A 20,750-nucleotide genomic window follows, 5' to 3' on the forward strand; every position below is an offset into this window, starting at 1 on the left:
CTCTCCACTATGCTCCTTTCTTTGGGCTTCCTAATGAGACAACATTTGGTGTATTTGCAGTGTTAGTCTATAAATAGCAACTGTCATACTAGTCTTAAGTACTTACTTTTTACATTTTTATAATTTTTTTATTTATTTTACCTTTATTTAACCAGGAAATTTAAAAACTCTTGAGATTTTAAAATTTCATTTACAAGTGAGTCCTGGCCAAGATAGGCAGCACATATAGTTACACATAAAACAAAATACATTTGTTTACATACACAGAAACATACACAAATCACTCAAAACATTTACAATCAGGTGACTCTACAAATAGATCCTTTAAAATACATTTAAAATCATTTAGTGATACCAACTCTTTTAAGCACAACTTATCTTGTAGTTGATTCCAATCAAATGGAGCAGCATAACTAAATACCCGTTGACCCAATTACTATTACATACATAATAGGCAGTTATTTTGTTGGTCTTTATTCTTCTAATGTAGATAGTTCCAAACAAAGTCACAAAAGAATCCATGGTTGTGTATCTGAGCAGCTCAGACCATTTAGTGTTTTTGAAGAGAATTTGAGTGAATGATTCAAGTGACTTACTGAAGAGAGTCACTTGTTTTGTTCCTGAATGAATAAGTGTTTTGAACAAATTGTTTGAGTGACTGATTCAATGACTCATTCATAAAAACAGTCACATGATTCATGTTAAATGAATCAGTTGCGTGAATGATTCTGCCGACCCTTTCATGAAGACAGTCACGTTTCACTCCTTAATGAATCAGTTTTGTACTATAATTCAGTTCAGTAAGTGATTAAATAGTTGAGTGACGCTTTCAGAAAGTCATGTTTTTTCCTGAATGAATGAATGTTTTTAACGAATCATTTGAGTGACTGATTCAGTGACTCATTCATGAAGACGGTCACATGTCTTGTTTATCAGCGAATCAGTGTTTTGTACAAATTGTTTTAGTGGCTCATTCAGTGATTCATTCATAAAGACAGTCACATATTTTGTTGCTGAATCATTTCCAGTTAATTAGTTTTGAACCGAGCCAAGTGATTAAATGATTCAATGTCTCGTTTACAATGACAGTCACATGTGATGTTTGGTTTTAAATCAATCAGTTCAGTGAATGATTAAATAATTTAATGATTCATTCATAAACACATTGTGTTTAGTACCTGAATAAATTCGTATTTTTGAATGAATCAGCTGAGTGAATGATTCCAATGACTCTCTTATAAAGACAGTCACTAGTCGCCACCTACTGGTGTAACGACGTAAATACAAACTGTGAAAGTGTCAGTACTGTTGGACTGTTACAGCAGCACTGCTGGTATGCTGCTTGACTAGCTTGAAGGACCAGTATTAACTGTTGAATGAATGCCTTTTTACACCGTACACTTAGGGGACATTTTTGTTCTATCTAATTTGTCCCATTTCCTCAACTAGAACTCTGAACAACCAGTGTAAATATTAAAAAAATTGTTAATTCTCTGCAGTTCCATCAACAAGCTCATATTTTTTTTAACTGGCCCAGGGGAACAATTCTCTCAATTACTGATTCTTGGCACTGAAGGATCTACGTAAGCTTTAAATGTGTGTACGGTGAGCAAGCGAGTCATTAAACGTCTGTAGAGCTGAAATGAGTCTTGAGCAGTATTAAAACTGCAATAAAGGAGGAGTGCTTTGTTGCTTAATATGGAGGACACTGTTGAGACAAGTATATGTTTACTTGTTTATTGTGCTCATGATAATGGGTTTAACAGGTGGAGCTTTTATGTGCTGTACAGGTTTTAAAATCTTTTAAGAGTATCCTACAATATTTTCAAATTCCTCTGTTTGTCCCTGTCTTTCTCTGTCCAGGCTGGAGGGAAGCACTACCACCCCACTTGTGCTCGCTGTGCCAGGTGTCAGATGACATTTATAGAAGGAGAGGAGATGTATCTCACAGGTGAGGAGAGGTTACAGAGGCCAACAGCCGGCACTTTCCATGAATAGGGTGCAAAGTAGGGCCTGAAACTCTTCCAAATAAGGAAGTGATTTTTTTTTCTTTTTCAACAAATGGTCAGTGAAAGTTGCTTAACTTTCAGAAAATAGTGATTGTCAACCTCAAGTGGTCGAACTTCAAATTATATGAGCTGTTTTATTTTCTATTCATTTTCTATGAGCTTTGCAATTACTTAAATGTGGAAACATGTTTAACTATAGTGTTAAACACCTAATTAAATTTTTTTCTAACAATGAACATTACACATATATAAATATATAATGTTATATAAAAATATATAATATATTTAACATTGGGCATGTGTTCCATAATGTGTATACATTAACATGAGAAATCTCAAATGTCTCAGGTGCCTATGGGATTTGCATTGATGAGCAAAGATCTTATGTCCCAGACAACTGAACACAGAAATAAAAAAAGCAGGCACTCATTGACATACAGAGAAGTAAGAGTATACAGCTACTGTATGACATTAAAGTGACTTTAGGAGATTTTTTAACTTTTCATTGCACACTTTGGCAATTCTTGTGAGAAACCTTGTGAAAGATGTTTTCTGAAACGTATGAGAGATTAAAAGGGTTTTTTAAAAATTACTCAAAGTAAGTTTTTGTTTAGAAAAAATAATTGAGATATTCATTCACAAGTTCATCCTTGTGACAGAGCAGATGAGCACTTTGCTTATAAAAGAGCTCTTTATAGAATATTCCATGACAATCTTTCAATATTAGCTTCATTTCCAGACCATCATGAACAATATGCAAGATTCATGTGGGAGATAGTAAGGCTGTAGTGAGACTTTTATGAAGAAACTGATGTTGTTCCACAAAGAGTCACAGAGGCTCGTCTTGATCCGTCTCAATGCCCCATTCAGTGGATTTCCTCTGTAGAATTGTGTGATCGCTCATATGACTTCCAGTGCCAGCGGCTGGTGGACATTAGAATGCACCGCAGGTCTTTCTCTGTGTTTGTCTGTTCCGTTTCACATTCAGTGCGGAGATGTGTAAGTGTGTTACAGGCTAGCGAACACATCTTGAGGTAAATGCATTTAAAAGTCAGCAGAGCCGGCCGTCAGCACATTACTATCATGCAAAAAGAGAGAGGTACGTAGGGAACAAGAAAGGGAGAGAATGAGCCAGGCAGAGACAGAGCATCGGATTAAAAAAGCCATTAATCTGAAATTGAAATACCACAGTTGAATGAATGCACTCTGGCCTTTCTTCTCATAGAGTCATTACATTAAATGTATTTGCTTTAGCTTGAGTTATCCATCTGCTTCCAAATCTCAAACTCACCATTGAGGTCAGGAGGAATGTGACTGGCAGGCAGGTCTAAAATGGCAAATTGAATAAAATTTGCAATAAAAATGTCATATTGCAAGTCCATCAGGGACATTTTCTTCAAAAAAGGACATGGAGCTAGTGCCTACTCCAAAAAAAAAAAAGAGAGAGAGATGACAGCACACAAAAAAAAAAAATAATAATAATTTAAATAAAAAAATAAATTAAAAATGAGAATATATACAGTGGGTACGGAAAGTATTCAGACCCCCTTAAATTTTTCACTCTTTGTTATATTGCAGCCATTTGCTTTTATAAAATGTAGAAGTATGATTTAAATTTAATACCACTTTTATATCCTAATGATTAAAAGTTTGGGTTCAGTAAGATATTTTATTTTATATTTTTGAAAGAAGTATCTTATTCTCACTAAGTCTGCATCAAAAAATACAGTGAAACAGTAATATTTTGAAATATTATTACAATTTAACATGTTAGTGAAATGTTTTATTAGTATAAATGTTGAAACTGTGATAATCTTTTAACATTAACATTTTGTAACAATGTGAAGGTCTTTACTGTCACTTTTGCTCTTTTTAATGTATCCTTGGTAAATAAAAAAAATAAATATAACTGGTCAACTGAAATCCATGTGGTTTAATCTCATAATCCCACTTTTTACGTTTTAAATCAAGTCATTTTAAGGTGTCTTGAATTAACACATGGCTGGATTAAAGGTTTTATGCGCTGTATCTAACGTTCTCCTCTTTGTTTGGCTCTGTTTCTCAGGTTCAGAGGTGTGGCATCCTGTGTGTAAACAAGCATCTCGAGCAGAGAGGAAACTGAGAGTAAATGTCTTTTTTTTAACAGTTACACACTGATTTTCAAAATTCCTGCAGATCTCACTCGGAAGCTCTTCTGTTTTCTTTCTTATTTTATTTTACAGCTCAGACGCACATCAGAAACCTCCATCTCTCCGCCAGGCTCTAACATTAGTTCACCCAGCAGAGTCATCTGTGTAAGTAGCCATTCACTGTCCAGCTCGAAAGAAAACGATAGATCTGTAAATGATACAAAATCAGAACATTTGATTTTAAAATGATGATACTTTTTGTCATTATTTTGACATGTGTTCATGTTAATGTTAGGTACAAGTTAAAGGGACAGTTCACCCAAAATTGAAAATTCAGTCACCTTTTATTCACTGTCATGTTGATCCAAACCTGTATGACTGTATTTCTTTTGTGGGACACAAAAACACTGTACAGTTATCACCAAATTACCAAATTTGATTATATAAATAATGACAGAACATCCATTTTTGAATGAACTGAAATTCAAAATTTTAAATTTGACATACACTGCCATGAAAAGTAGTGTAAAAGTAGTAAAAGTTTGGGTTTTTTGTTTTTTTTTTGAGAGAGAGAGAGAGAGAGAGAGAGAGAGAGAGAGAGAATACTTATACTTGAGCAAGGATGCATTAAACTGATTAAAAGTTACAGTAAAGACTTTTATAATGTTACAAAAGATTCCTATTTCACATAAATGCTGTTTTATTTCTTGGTTTGGTTTCCATAAAAATAGTGAGCAGCACAGCTTTTCAACATTGATAATAAGAAATGTTTCAAATCAGCGTATTAGAATTATTTCTGAAGGATCATGTGGCACTGAAGACTGGAGTAATGGCTGCTGAAAATTGAGCTTTGCATCACAGGAATAAATCACATTTTAAAATACATTAAAATTGAAAACATTTATTTTAAATTATAAAAATATTTCACAATATTACAGTTTTTACTGTGTTTTTGATCATATAAATGCAGCCTTGGTGAGCATAAGAGACTTCTTTCAAAACCATTAAAATCTTGTTAACCCCAAACACTGGATTTGTAGTGTAAAATGCCATGAAGATTCCTGTGGTTTTTCAACTAGTACATCATGGCACATGACAGTTAGAGGTTTGATTTCCAGAGAATGCATGTACTGATAAAATGTATAGCTTGAATGCACTGAAGGTTGCTTTGGATAAAAGCATCTGTCAAATGCATAAATGTAAGTATTATTGGCCATCCCAAGATGGATGACTCTCGTGCTTGAGTTTATTGGCTTGTTCATAATGTGTTTGTGTGCGTTCTGCAGTGGTGCCGTCATTAACATCACATGTGAAAGTAAAGGCCAGCCCGAGTGTGTAACCTTTGTGCAGTGTGTGTGTGATTGATGTATGCATAACACATTGTAAGCATATACGCTGGCAAGCCCTGCAGCTCCATACTCTGCTTAAGGTCAATCGTGACACGTGCTGAAGGTCAATCTGGGATCATTGGTAAAGAAAGTCACCAATTTAAACATTTTAAAGGGATAGTTGATATGAAAATATGAAAGTGTGTCATCATTTACTCACCCTCGTGTCGTTCCCAATCAGTACGACTTTCTTTATCCTGTTGAACACAAAATAAAATGCTTTGTAAAACATTTAAACTGTTTTTGTCCATACAATGAAGGTCAGTGTGGTCCAAAACAACACTGGACCCTTACATAGTATGGAGGGGGGGGGGGCATGGAGACATTTTTAAAAATATATTTTGTTTAACTTAAGTAAGTAAGTCATACAGGTTTGAAATGACATGAGGGTGGGTAAATGATGATGGTTTTCATTTTTGGTTGAACTATCCCTTGAAATAGTATTTGGATCATGTAGTTTATACATCCCACAAAAATGATGTCATAAGCAGTCTTATCAAATCCACTATGACATTTTTGTAGCATTTATGTGCTATATTACAGTTTCAATCATGAGCTCAATTGAATTCTAACGGCACTTGCTTTAAAGTGTGCCAACTGTGCCGCGGGCTTATTCCCACACTTAATTGTATTGTTGATGTTGCTGTCGCCTGTCATCATTGCTGTTTTTTTCAGGCCTGCCCATTGCATTTGATGTGTGAGTGTGTGTATCTGTCACGTGTCCCTCCTCCTCAGGCAAAAATAGAGAACGAGATCCTTGATTACAAAGACTTGGCGGCGCTACCTAAGGTTAAAGCCATTTATGAAGTGCAGAGGCCAGACTTCTGGTTCAATGAGCCCAGTCACAGATACTGCTCCGATGACAGGCTAGAGCGTCTCAGCTTTGGGGAGGTACTGCCCTAGAGGACCACTAGAGACACTCTGGGTCGACTTTTAGCATGTCTCCCCCTGTTGCCGGATCTACTGGCCTGGTCCTAGCCGAGCTTAGCTTTGAGTTTCTCATCTATGTTGCATCCGTTGGCTGGCTGTATGCTTTTGTTTGCTGAAGCACTATGTTGTGCCTTTCTCCCACTATTAATAGTGAATATGAGTGCTTTTGGTTGAGCCACCTTGCTTTAGTTTGCTTTTGGAAAGCTCTCTAAAAAACGCTAGCGATTTGTGTGATGTTGCTTAAAAGGACAGTTCACCCAAAAATGTGCAATTCTATCATTTACTCCCCCACATATTGTTCTAAACCTGTATGATGTTTGAGGAACACAAAAGGAGATGTTTAGCAGAATGTCGATGCTGCTCTGGTTCTTACATTGAAGTGAACTGTGAACACAAGCTACTTAATCATTTTGTTTGTAGTATATAGAAGAAAAATCATAGAGTTTGGAATGACATGAGACTGAGTAAATGATAGGATGAACTATCTATAGCTGGGTGAACTATCTCTTGAATTTATGTTTGCCGAGTAGATAATGTTGAGTTCTGCAGGAGATGCAAAATAGGTTGGTCTGATCACAGTGGCTCCTTCACCTCCGTCCTCTTGCTCTTTTCACTCCCCTTACACATCAGATGTCATGGAGGAAGAGACTGAAGGTTTATCTCTGATTTACTGTTGTACTCACTCTCTCCTTTTTTTGTCTCCACAGTCTTTGGGCACACTCTCCCCTTATTCTCAGGTAAAAGTTTTGACTCAAATTTACTGTGTTAAGTCCACAGCAATATATTTTGCAGCCAAGCTATCAATCTGTCTAAAGTAGATTTAGCACGTAAGTGTGTGATTAAGTGTGATAAATTGACAGTTGTTGCTCTATTAATCATTTTGGTCACTGAGTAAATAAAAATGAGAGATTCTCACAGTCATAGTTATGAATAATGGCATTTTATGTGACTAGGACATGTATGACAGTATGGACATGAGGATGAGAAGATCCTCCAGTCCGGGGTACATAGACTCCCCCACCTACAGCAGACAGGGCATGTCTCCCATCATGCCCCGCTCTCCACAGCACTACTACAGATACGGTGAGTCCCTGCTGCTGAGCAGAAACAAAAAATACACTCCGTCTCATCCCTGATTTATGGGATGCTGGTGTAACCAGCTTGCGGGTTCATCAGAAAACTATGCAAGTTGACCAGCATTTCTTGCTGGTAAACTACATGGATAGTGGACCAGCACTAACCAGCTTGAATCAGCATACTGGTCTAAGCTGGTCTTTTCAGCAGGAATGGCTTGAGAACTATACTGAATATGCAGTATAGTGGAAAATATACTATATATTTCTTGCTTTGCCTGTATACATAAAATTGTGGTTTGCCGTTATATAGCAAGGACATTGAACAAAATTTCAAAACCTTTTGCAAGAGTATTGTTACTGGGGTAGTACCCTTGCATTTAGGTACTAATATGTACTGTACATTTTAGGTACTGATATGTACATTTAAGGTATCAGTATGCATCCTTTATAGGTAAATAAGGTACAAAGGTTTACCTTTTGAAAAGGTACCACTCCAGTACAGCTTTTGTATCTTTTTTATGAGAGTGTAGTGACTGATGTTGAGTACTGATAGTGATTTTAAAGTCAGCATGAAATTATATTCACAACCAATTTTACCTCTGTAATGTGATTTATTTACAAGTAAAATGGGACGTTCAGTGACAAAAGAGAAAGGAGAAGTGCTATTTTAGTATTATTTAGATACTATTATAGTATTCATTCGTATTTTGAAGTACCTTTTATTTGTTTATTTTCAGTTTTCATTTAAATTTTTGTTGTTTTATTAATTTTGTCATGTTTTTATCATTTTATAATTTTTTATATTTCAATTCATCTTTATTTTTATTTCTGTTATAGTTTGCTAGATCTTTTAGTACTTCAACTTCAACTTATTTTATTTCAATGCAACATTTCTAAATTTCATTCTCAATTGTGATTATTTTATTTTGTTTCAGCTTTATTTCAATTAACGGAAATATATTTTAATTTAATTAACAATATAAACACTGGGCAAGACAGTACTTTATTCATCTGGAATTGATTGGATCTTAAAGTTGTGATGTGACCCAAAAAGTTATTCAATTTTGATGAAATACATTTTTAAAATAATGAGATTGTGATGAATTATTTACAACAAGAGCACAGTAAGAGATTTCATGTTGACTTTAACCAAAATAAGCTTTATAGGCTTTTTATGTGGGATATGTTTGGCTGTTATTTGGGAGTGTGTCCCGCCATTCCACCCACATCCTATGCACCCCTCTGTCTGGCACAGTATGTCTTTTCTTCTGTTTTGAAATGCATACTGTCCCTGCCTGGCTAATCTTGGATCATTGATCTGATGATCGCCGGTGTGATGATTGAGTGTGTGTGGTTAGGGCGCACAGGAAGTGTGCACTCATGCTCTGGTTCTGTTACTGTCATTGGCTTGGGGCTTGCTACAGGCACTGAGAGTGGCAGAAGTTCACCCTATTACAATCAGCTAGATGCCCGGTCCAGCACGCCCACCACAAACCAAGCTCCCAAGCATTTCCATGTGCCAGGTAGGCCAGGCCTCGACATTCACCTCATTGGCTGCTGTCATCATTGTCATATTCATCCAGCAGTATATATGAATATAAATTAAAGTCTCGTTAATGAATCAAAGTCTCTGTAACTGTTGAATATGTCTATGCTATACATCTGTAGTATGGCTGTACTCCTTTTTTGTGTTGTCTTCAACCGTTCCACTCTCCTCCACCTTACCCTAAAGGTCCCTGGAAGCCTGAAAAGGAAGAACAAAAAAGCATTTCCTGCCCCGTTTACTTTGCTTTCTTCTGCCTGTCACTTACATCTCCTCCATGTTTTATTTCTAATCTCTCCCTTTCTTCTCAGCCACAGGGGAGCCCAACATCTACAGGAAGCCTCCCATCTATAAGAGACATGGTATAGTTTCCTCGGCCTGCTCTGGCCTGTTTTCCCTCACGCTCAGTCCTGAGGCTGTGTGGGCTCATGGGAAAGATGTGTCTGATTAGTGTTAGTCTCCTCCATAGCTGTCCTCCAGCAAACCCTTTAGTCGAAAAGACTTTAAGAGAAGTAGTGAGCAAATGAGGAAGAAAAACAGCTCATATTAAATTACTAGAGGATTTGGCGTGCACAAATGAAGTATATACCATGGTACACATGTTAGAAGTAGCTTAGTACAGTTGCAAGAACACGTATGTGAACCTTTTTGGATTGAACTAGTATTCTGTGTAAATTGGTCATTGAATTTGATCTGATCTCTGATATAAATCATAGCAATATATGAATACAGTGTGCTTAAAAAAATATTAGACAAACTGTTATACATCTTTACATCTTCAGTGAACCAGTGCAAAATAGAAAAAGTATGTAAATACTTATATATATAAAATAAATGCTTTTTATCTAACTGCCACACGTTTTCTATAATTGCAGATCTGCAACGGTCAGGATAAATTTTGCCTGTTTGTTTAAGCAAACTGTGTTTATCTACTATTTTATGACCAATATATTAAGAAATTCATGTAAATCAAATGGATTCACATTCTTTATTTCTTGGAACTGTATGTCTTAGTTGAAAAAAGGATAAGAAATTGTCCTTTCTGCTCAAGCATCAGATTGCATCCTGCTTTCCTTTCCGTGCATGATAGAAGAATGTAGAACTGGCAGGAGCGCATCCTTGCTTCTACAGGAGGGTGATGAAGAAAGGATGAGGCTTGCTGAGGCATGGTTAAAACTTGCCATGCCCCCTCCCTCTGCTTTAGATCGACTGGGAAGTGACCGCATTAGATGCCACAGAGAAGCCCCACTGAAGTTACGCTCAACCCTGTTGAGAAACCGCTGTTAGGAAGGCAAACCTGTTTAAGCATGAAATGAGCAAGCGTGAAAGTCTAAACATCCTACGGTAGTTCACAGAGTTCAAATGGCAGCCATATTGTTTCTGATGACACACTGAATGTTACATGTACTGTAGGGACTAGGTAAGTCCCTACACTACTTCTGTCAGTTATTTGGTGGCAAATCCTTTGATAGATTGTTGTTTATGTGCATATATCTGTCTGTTCATTCGTAAATTTACAATATCACAACTTTTTGTCAAGTACATTGGTTAGTATGTCCTCAAAATGCCATGAACTCTAACCCTTTAACTCAACAATAGTAATAGTACATCTTTCCCTTAACTGCATGTCTCTGTGTGTGTATTTATATGTGTATATTCTGTATAAATGTGCATTACAGACTTGTGCCATTTTCCGTATGATTAATTATGATCCTTGTTTTTGAACAAGAAATAAGAAATAATAACAGTATACCTGATATATTTTAAAGATAATAAAGTGGGTTAATGGGAAATAAAGGGCTCAACATTAAGGATTTTATCTGGGCTCAACAGTTCAGATTTTTTGCCATGCCAGTGTTTTCACCCCACCAAAAAAGTTATGTATTTTAATGTAATCCAGAAAAATATTATTTCATACTTTATGTATTTTTGTCAGGAACAAAAAATGAAGGATAATAATAATAATAATAATAATAATCAGTGTTGGGGTAGCGCATTACAAGTACCATAATCAGATAACTTTTTTATGTAACTAGTAATGTAACATATTACTTTTAAATTTGCAATGAAATGTCTGAGTTTCTTTTTTAAATAAGTAACGCAAGTTACTTTGCTTTCCCATTTATTCACTGATACCTTATTAATATCACTTTTGGTGTGAAAGTGCTCTTACAGTTACCCAAAATATAACTTTAGTGTTTTTTGTTATTAAAAAACAAATAAGCATGCCCAACCCAACTGACAAAAAGTAACACAAAAGCAATGTAGAGCAATACTTACCATAAAAAAATGACAATTAGTAACACAATTAGTTACTTTTTATGGAGTAACGCAGTATCGTAATGCATTACTTTTAATAGTGATTTTCTCCAACACTGATAATAATACAAATAATAATAATAAATGAAACATGTTTTATGTTGACAAATATCAAAAGACAAATTTTCACAGCAATCAGCTGGCTTGAAACTATTCAGTCCTGTAATACAGGTGCATCTCAGTAAATTTGAATGTCGTGGAAAAGTTCATTTATTTCAGTAATTCAACTCAAATTGTGAAACTCGTGTATTAAATAAATTCAATGCACACAGACTGAAGTAGTTTAAGTCTTTGGTTCTTTTAATTGTGAGGATTTTGGCTCACATTTAACAAAAACCCACCAATTCACTATCTCAACAAATGAGAATATGGTGACATGCCAATCAGCTAATCAACTCAAAACACCTACAAAGGTTTCCTGAGCCTTCAAAATGGCCTCTCAGTTTGGTTCACTAGGCTACACAATCATGAGGAAGACTGCTGATCTGACAGTTGTCCACAAGACAATCATTGACACCCTTCACAAGGAGGGTAAGCCACAAACATTAATTGCCAAAGAAGCTGGCTGTTCACAGAGTGCTGTATCCAAGCATGTTAACAGAAAGTTGAGTGGAAGAAAAAGATGCACTGTTAAATGGAATGAAGCGCACTAGACATTTATTGGTTTCTAACAGCATCAAATTAGCTAAAATGTTTAAAAGACAAACACACAGGGAGCAAGGGATATATAGAACTTTGTAAACGATGGCCGTTTGAGTTCTTCAAAGCTTCTGGTCGAGATTCTGTGTAGGCCTGCCAATTAGCATGGACAGTATACAACCACAGAGCTCTAGAAGGCATAAGGAAGATTAATTTGTTTCAGAGTTGCACAGAGCTGCACTAATACTGCAGATTTATTTACTGGCCAGTTCAGATACTTGCACAGTCCGTCAAGTTATCTCTAAGAAAGGTCAGAACCTTCTCTGCGAGCTTGTTGGCTCAGTTTACATTTTGTGTGTAGTCAAGTGTGTATTTGCGTTTATCCTCGTGTCACAAGCCTGTAATGAACACTTTACAAGGAATATTTTGCTACCCATATGGTGGATCTGCATGTGTAAGTGAAAAGTGTTATATTGTTGTAGATGTCTAGCTGTGTTTCTGCAGAAGACACATACTGTTGTCATGCAGATCATTTGCTTCTCTTCCATATGGGTACCAAACTTAAAATCTCACTGAAGACTCTTTGGGATGCAAATATTTCTTCCCTTATTCTTTTTTTTCCCTTGTTTTTTTTCCCCTCACCACCTTAAATACAATTTCCTCCACCTCTACTTTCCTCGGTCACCATTCACTCTGTAAGTATTCTCTCTCCCTGCACATCTGTCTGTCTGCGTTTTGGGTTGTTTGTTTGTTCGAATGATCTCCAGTCCGTCACTTGCATTCCGTCTCTCATCCCTGTGAAGTATTTTCCATTAGGGATTGGTAATATTCTGTGAGGCCTGTGCTTCTGTATTTGTGTTGAATCTTCTTGTGTGTGTTGTTTTATATAGATGGGAGTTCAGTGCTGTTTTTGACTGGTTTTGCTTTCGATTTGAAAGGCAATATATCAATATATGTGTCGTTTCTAATAATACAGAGTTTTAAAGTGTTTTCTGTGCTTATTCAATATCTCATTTATATAAATGCAGATGCTTAATATTGAGTGTTGTGGATTGTGTTAAAGTCATTTCCTTCTGGGCTGTTTTGTGAGCGTTATATCTTTCTTTCTGATGCCCCCTTAACACCTAGCATTGCATTAGCATTACTTAGGTTGAGTTCCAATGTTTGTAGTGATTGAATAGAGATGTGTTTACCTATATTAAATAGTTTCACCAGTAAAGGACGTTAATATGGTCTAGAAAAGCAAGCAAAAAAAAAAAGTTAAAGTGTCCGTGTGAAAATAGACTAGAAGAAGCATTAGTGAGGATTTGGGAAGCAAAACAAGAGATTCCAAATGCAGTTCAGAGGAGTAATGCATTGAATATTGTTCAAATCAGGTGATGAGATCTACTTTTAGGACCTGCTAAAAGTAGGTCGTGTTCATGATCACAAAGCATATTGGGTGCACTTACAGCTGGTTTTTGATGTGGATTGTGCGATCACTGAAAATGCATACTAATGTTAGATGTAAAGGGGGCCTGATTGTACTACTATGTGCTGTTATATCTCAAGCTTTTCCAAAGATATAATCTTGACATACTCTCCCCACAGACAATCACTGCAATCCAGCAACCAAGAGCAAGACCAGTGAGGACATTGTCCAATCTTCCAAATTCCCATCAGCCTACTCGCCTGATCACTACCAGCACTCAGAGTCTGATTACTACCATTACACCAGCTCTCCTAAATGTAAGTGATGAATGTATTCATAATGTCCTATGCGTTCAGTTCACTGGCCCCACAGCACTTTCCTGTCCTTCACACCAGCCACAATCATTCCAAAAGTTTCAAAGTACAGGGATGTCAATAAAGATCCTATAGTCTCTGAATGTGGAAACATTCAATGTGACTATAATACATTTAGTATGTCATAACAATAATGTATTTGTTATGTGTTGCTGATAGCCAAGCGCACAACCCAGGAGAATTCCAACACAGAGTCTTTAATAATAAATACAACACACCATAAACCACAAACAATACTGGACAGCAAAGTGACTAAAACAGAGGGCTTTCCTGCAAACAAGCCTGCACTGGCCCTTTACGGGCCCACTTAGGGCTAGCCTAAGGGCCCCCAGCGGGCTGCCAGCAAAGGGCCTGTGAGATTTTGCTCATTGGCAAAACGTTGGCCCCTTAGTGCTGGCCCTGCACAGGCAGCCCTCACTTAGCCCCCAGGAAGCCCTCACTATTAATCTACAACAGGGGTGCCCAATCCTGGTCCTGGAAATCTACCTTCCTGCAGAGTTCAGTTCCAACTTCCAACCCTGATCAAACACACCTGTCTACAATTATCAAGTGCTCCCTCAGATCCTAATTAGTTGGTTCAGCTGTGTTTTAGCCTAAGGGCCCCCAGCGGGCTGCCAGCAAAGGGCCTGTGAGATTTTGCTCATTGGCAAAACGTTGGCCCCTTAGTGCTGGCCCTGCACAGGCAGCCCTCACTTAGCCCCCAGGAAGCCCTCACTATTAATCTACAACAGGGGTGCCCAATCCTGGTCCTGGAAATCTACCTTCCTGCAGAGTTCAGTTCCAACTTCCAACCCTGATCAAACACACCTGTCTACAATTATCAAGTGCTCCCTCAGATCCTAATTAGTTGGTTCAGCTGTGTTTGATCAGGGTTAGAGCTGAACTCTGCAGGAAGGTAGATCTCCAGGAACAGGGTTGGGCACCTCTGATCTACAACAGTACATCTGTTTCATGTTAAATACTTTTATAATATTACTTAAGTCTTTGGGAATAACAGTTATACATATCTGAAATGGATGCAGTCACCACATAACTAATGTCTATATTGTCAAAAACATACAGTAGTCAAAGGGATTTCAAATCAATAGATTTATTAAATACAAAATAGAAAACATTCCATTCATGTTAATGCAGCTACATATAGCCAAAAATGCAAATACACAAAAGTACAAAAAAAGCAAACAAAGCAATGTAAGATTGTAGGATTTCGTCACGTGAAAGGTGATGTGTGTGAAAGTCTTATCTGTAGTACATCAATTTCCAAACACTGTCCATAGCTGAAGTTGACTGATAGCAAATGAATAATCCAACCTCTTGTAATGAAAACACGCCACAGCTCTCAAACACCAGACTCTTATTTTTGAAAAGTCAAAAATAGTCCAGACTATCTCATGTCGAAAAGAACGTTAAATCCGTATTCAAACTGGACCATGATGTGGTAGCCTCACCAATAAAGAGTCCTCCTAAAATACATACAAATACACTGTCTTAAACTCTTAGCATTAATCCAAACATAGACCATACATACATGTAACATCTCTGCAAAAAACATCAGCAATGTACACTTTCAAATAGGAAAAAAAAAGTCCTTTAGACTGTGCTTGAAATGACACATTTCCTAACCAGGACACAGCACAATGTGTTCAGCAGATGAGCCATGCTGGCTACTGCTGCTTACTATTGCTAACTCTTTCTACCACATGGCTTTACTTAAGGAAACCTAAAACACCCTAGCACCCCTAGTGGTAAGGAAGAAAACTGTCTACAAAATTCTTATTAACATGTCTGTTACACCTCAAGTATGGCTCGTGAGATCCACTTTCCTGCAGAGTTTAGCTCCAACTTTGATCAAACTCACCCACCTGTGATTTTCTAATGATCCTGAAGACATGCTCAGGTGTGTTTGATTAAGGTTAGAACTAAACTCTGCAGGAAAGTGGATCTCGTGAGCCAGATTTGAGGATCCCTGGCCTATATGAAACAACAGGTTCTGAAAAGGTCTCTTTTCAATTAAATTAAGTGGCTAAAGAATGACCAGTCAATGTTGTTTGTATTCTCCTAGTTGCATTACAGGGCTGCCTACACAAAACCTGCATGGGCCCAAAGGATACAAAAGTTGCTCTGGGCCCGAACAGGCTGGCCCACACTGGGCCATCATAGGATTAATGTGGACAGTCCGCTAGTGTGGCCTCCTCACAGAGAGCCCAAAGCTGTGGGCTTCGCCTGGGCAAGCCCGCACTGGGCCTGTTTAGGTTTGGTGTGGGCTGGCCCTAGCCCACTGTGCCCACAAAAAGCCAGCATGGGCCCCGCAAGGACATGTTTGCAGGGTTAAATAGACAGATAATAATGAACTGAAACAGAACAGATTTGGAGAACTAATTAACAACCAAGGAGACTAACTAGCAGAAACACAGGCAAACGGGAACAAGGAAAACCAAAAGGCAAAGAAATTAAACAGGGACCATAACAGTATTATATTGCAGAGCAGTTCCTTTTCCTATTGGGCAGTCCCAAATGCATTGTAGTGATTTAATACAAAATATCTTAACCTGTTTAACCTGTTTCCACTAAATTATGCTTTATAAATAGTCATAATTTGTAATACTCAAACTAGTCAAAAACATCTAAATAAACACAAAAGCAAATTTTCTTTTTTTATTGAATTGTTTTACAGAAATAATCAAATTTTAATCTAATAATCTAATAAAATTTAGAAAAGTTTTTTTTCTAAATGTGTGAATCAAATTTGACAAGAACATCTATTATATTAAATCTGAAGCCAAACTAATTAATTTACTAAAAGCAGAATAATACAGAAGCTGTCATGAAATGTATGAGATATTCTAATATGCTTAAAGTGATTAATATTGTCCTTTCTTTTACATTTATTTTTGTAAAAATTATATTATCAATATTTAATTACATCTTCCAGTTGGGACAAGATACAGTAAAAACATTTAAGAACTGTATTTTTATTAGCTGTGTTGTATCCCGATCATGAATATATGATTTTTTTCTATGTGTTTGACCAAAGGATCACAGGTGGGTGTAGTTTCTGAGATCAAAAGGCTCCTTAATTCCTTCAAGTTTTTTGGCTTTGTGTCTGTTTTCTTGTTTATTTGAAATCTTAGACTGAATCTGAGCCAAAAGTGATTTGCAGATTAGAAGTATTAAAATTAAATAAGAGATTGCGTGTATACTATATATATATATATATATATGGCTGGTGGTAAAAGACTCCTTTGTTCTCTACATGAGGCCAGAGGATGGCCAAGTAGGCACCGTGATTCTATACGATAAGGGATTTCACATCAAAATAGGGACCCGGGAGACCGGAGTCAGGCATGGAGTCACGATTGAGAGTCTTTGCAGGCTATATATATATACATTTTATAGCATATTTGATAGCATATTTTTGCTGTCATTCAAGTTTATTTTATAATACGCTGTGTATCTCCCTTTAGATGCTTAAACTATTCTGTTTTTTGCTTCATCAAGACAAATGATTTCACTCTCGCTTTCTCTCTCAATTTCTTTCCCTCTCAGCTTTACGCGCTATTCGGAGAAGGTACTCATCAGGTGGAGAAGAAGATGGCTGGAGTCATGGCCTTCAAAGAGTAAGCCAATAAAGCACGCCGTCTCTTTATTTTCACATTGCCCTCTAACCAGTAATTAAAGCTTATGTTAATTAAATAATTAGATATAACTTGCCTGGTTTTGATAATCAGCGATCAGTCATCAAGTTATAGCCCATCTGTCTACACAGAGATTTACATTTAACCATTTTTGAAATCTAGCCACTAAGCGTCAAGTGCTGATCACTCTTACTATCGCAGGATGCTCGCTCATTATTTCATTTGGTTCTGCCTTCCTCTTTCTCTTTCTCTCTGTGTCTCAGATTCAGGGTGGTATCGGTAGGATGATCCTGAAGGAGGAGATGAAAGCCCGCTCCGGTTCCTATGACAACGACCCCTGGGGCAGCGCACGGAACTCCCGCAGTGGGAGCAGGGAGATGTTGCACAGCATGGGCCACAACAACACAGTTAACGGCTGTAAGTACTCCACTTAAGCTGCTCCACTATGACCGCAGATTATAGAGATGTGTGTTCGGAGGGGGTTGCTATAGGGTCATCAAAAACAGAGCGTGGCGTGTCATATTGGTCGCTGCATTTGATCCTTCAAAGCCAAACCTACTGTTTGTGTTTGTCTAAGGCCAGCTTTTCCCTTCCAGCAATCTCAGTGCATGACGGCAACAGGTCCGGTGTGGTTTTGACTGCATGCAGTATGGGAGTTGCTTTGCTTACCTTCAGTATAGCTGTCATCATTCAGCGTAGGGCGGCATGGTCAATGAAGATGTGGCACAGAGCCATCTAATTAAGGCAGTGGAGCTCTGGAACGCTTTACAGTGAAGGCAGACTTGAGTCAATGGTGACACAGCCAGCATATGATGATATAGGACTGTGATGCTGGGAGGGGGAATTCTGAGGGGTTTCAGGAATAGTGCAGACACAGCAAAAAAAAAAAAAACCTATTACACTACAGCAATACAGTGCCGTGCACCTGTTCTGGTTATTTCTTTGTCTCTCGCTCTTTTTTTCACATACACACACTTCTCTCTGTTGCTGTTTTCCTTATATTAACACACAATCTGACCTTTCTATATCCAACACCCTAATATTTTAGTATATGCATGATGTATGTGTGTGTGTGTGTGTGTATATATATCTCCTCCAGAAAAATCCTCAAAAGAACAAATTATTTTTACATTTAGACTGCCATTCTGTAATGTTCACTTAAAGTTAATCTTTATGAACACTAATAATTTAATACCATTGATATATAAAATCTGTTGCAAATCTAAAAAAAAAAAATCAAATTTTAATACAGTATATTATTATGTTCTGAAATTCACTTGTGAATTTTTTTGTGTGTGTGTGTGTGTGGTGAAATATTTTCCATATTTATTTGATAAATGGGGTTGGTAACTGTATCTGTCTTCACTTAATAACTTTCCTACATTACAACCTACCTTTCACTCCTACTCTTTTTTTCTTCTTCTCATTTTTCCTTTTCCTCTTTCTCCATCCCTCCTCATGTGCATGTCAGCGGGCTGCTCTCCTTAATTCTATTTCTGTGTATCTCATGGGGAAGTGCATGAAGCATCTGGAATTTTCCCTTCATCCCCTCCCTCTCTTTAGTTCCCTGTATTCCTCCCCTTTCTGTTCATGGATCTGGCTTCAATATTCCTGCTTTGCCCTCCCCCATATCCATCGCTACACTTCACAATGCCTGGTGCAGCCCATGCTGGTGTCCCATGTCTTCTTTTATTCCTGAATAGAAATGGGTCGTATTTACTGCACAGCACAAGGGGAAGTTTGGGAGTGACATTGTAGATCCAATTCATACAACTGAGTTAATACACTGGATTAAAAAAAAAAAAAAAAAAAATCAAATTTGAATACAGTATATTATTATGTTCTGAAATTCACTTGTGAATTTTTTTTTGTGTGTGTGTGTGTGGTGAAATATTTTCCATATTTATTTGATAAATGGGGTTGGTAACTGTATCTGTCTTCACTTAATAACTTTCCTACATTACAACCCACCTTTCACTCCTACTCTTTTTTTCTTCTTCTCATTTTTCCTTTTCCTCTTTCTCCATCCCTCCTCATGTGCATGTCAGCGGGCTGCTCTCCTTAATTCTATTTCTGTGTATCTCATGGGGAAGTGCATGAAGCATCTGGAATTTTCCCTTCATCCCCTCCCTCTCTTTAGTTCCCTGTATTCCTCCCCTTTCTGTTCATGGATCTGGCTTCAATATTCCTGCTTTTCCCTCCCCCATATCCATCGCTACACTTCACAATGCCTGGTGCAGCCCATGCTGGTGTCCCATGTCTTCTTTTATTCCTGAATAGAAATGGGTCGTATTTACTGCACAGCACAAGGGGAAGTTTGGGAGTGACATTGTAGATCCAATTCATACAACTGAGTTAATACACTGGATTACAGTGGTGACATTGAAGGTTAAGATAGGCAGGTAATGAACATTTCATCTCATCTTTAATTTGTATATCCTCCTGAGACCCAGTTATGGAGTTTTTGCCTCTGTAGTGGACCTTATATTTGAGTGAATTTCTCTGAGACCTCACATGCCACAGTTTAAGTCTGGATGTCCTGTACAGAGCACATTCAGGGCTTTCCAGAGATACCAAATGATTGGATGTTTCACCGAGACCACTCCCTCTCCTTGGTCTTTAAAAATGGCTGACATTAATTTAGTGATAAAATTGTACATCCTTATGGAAATATGATAATATTTTGTAATTATAATTTAAATCTGATTAATTTTCAAATTGTTTGTCATAAATCAACATCTCAGGAAAATGTTATGACTAATATTTAATGAATATTATGAATAATATGACTTCTTGTTATGAAACAGGACATCATTTCATACATGTCCACTGTAGAGGACTAAAAGCATGTTTATTATACATTTTGGGAGACAAAAGAATTGAATAGGAAAACAAATTATATATCATTATTCTTATGAAATATTAGATATTATTATGAAAATCTGGCCAATTACTACTCCCATTATTACATTTATTTTTTCAACATGCTGTCCAAACAGCACTTTAATACGCAAACTAGATACAGTGTATAGATAACATTGTGCTTAATGGGAAAACCAGTTTATGGAATTTTTACACACATATTGCATAAAGCAAAATGGTATATCAAATCATTGTGTTATATATTTTATAACATCGTTGAGAACCATCCTTAAACAAAGTTAGTTATAAAAAAATCCTGAAACCTAAAAATTGATTGATTTAAAATAAATTCCCATTGATTTTACCTTTTCATGTCTACTCTTGTCATTTTATTTTTAGAAAAACTAAATCCTGGTGTCCTCTACAGAGGACATA

The 20,750-nt window shown here is 37.0% G+C and overlaps 1 protein-coding gene across 1 annotated transcript in view; it reads left to right on the plus strand.

The window, feature by feature from the left end:
• Nucleotides 1–20,750, plus strand: part of LOC107568682 (actin-binding LIM protein 3-like) — a 76,249-nt gene that overhangs the window by 46,727 nt on the left and 8,772 nt on the right. Inside the window, exons 7-17 of the mRNA XM_016254661.1 lie at nt 1,864–1,951; nt 4,075–4,133; nt 4,232–4,303; nt 6,262–6,417; nt 7,164–7,193; nt 7,410–7,539; nt 8,957–9,055; nt 9,387–9,437; nt 13,642–13,761; nt 17,365–17,435; nt 17,717–17,870. Of these exons, the coding sequence (XP_016110147.1) occupies nt 1,864–1,951; nt 4,075–4,133; nt 4,232–4,303; nt 6,262–6,417; nt 7,164–7,193; nt 7,410–7,539; nt 8,957–9,055; nt 9,387–9,437; nt 13,642–13,761; nt 17,365–17,435; nt 17,717–17,870 (1,030 nt within the window). The remainder of the gene's footprint in view (nt 1–1,863; nt 1,952–4,074; nt 4,134–4,231; nt 4,304–6,261; nt 6,418–7,163; nt 7,194–7,409; nt 7,540–8,956; nt 9,056–9,386; nt 9,438–13,641; nt 13,762–17,364; nt 17,436–17,716; nt 17,871–20,750) is intronic.

Source organism: Sinocyclocheilus grahami, unplaced genomic scaffold (assembly GCF_001515645.1).
Source record: "Sinocyclocheilus grahami isolate Dianchi unplaced genomic scaffold, SAMN03320097.WGS_v1.1 scaffold1273.1, whole genome shotgun sequence".
NCBI classification, from domain to species: Eukaryota; Metazoa; Chordata; class Actinopteri; order Cypriniformes; family Cyprinidae; genus Sinocyclocheilus; species Sinocyclocheilus grahami.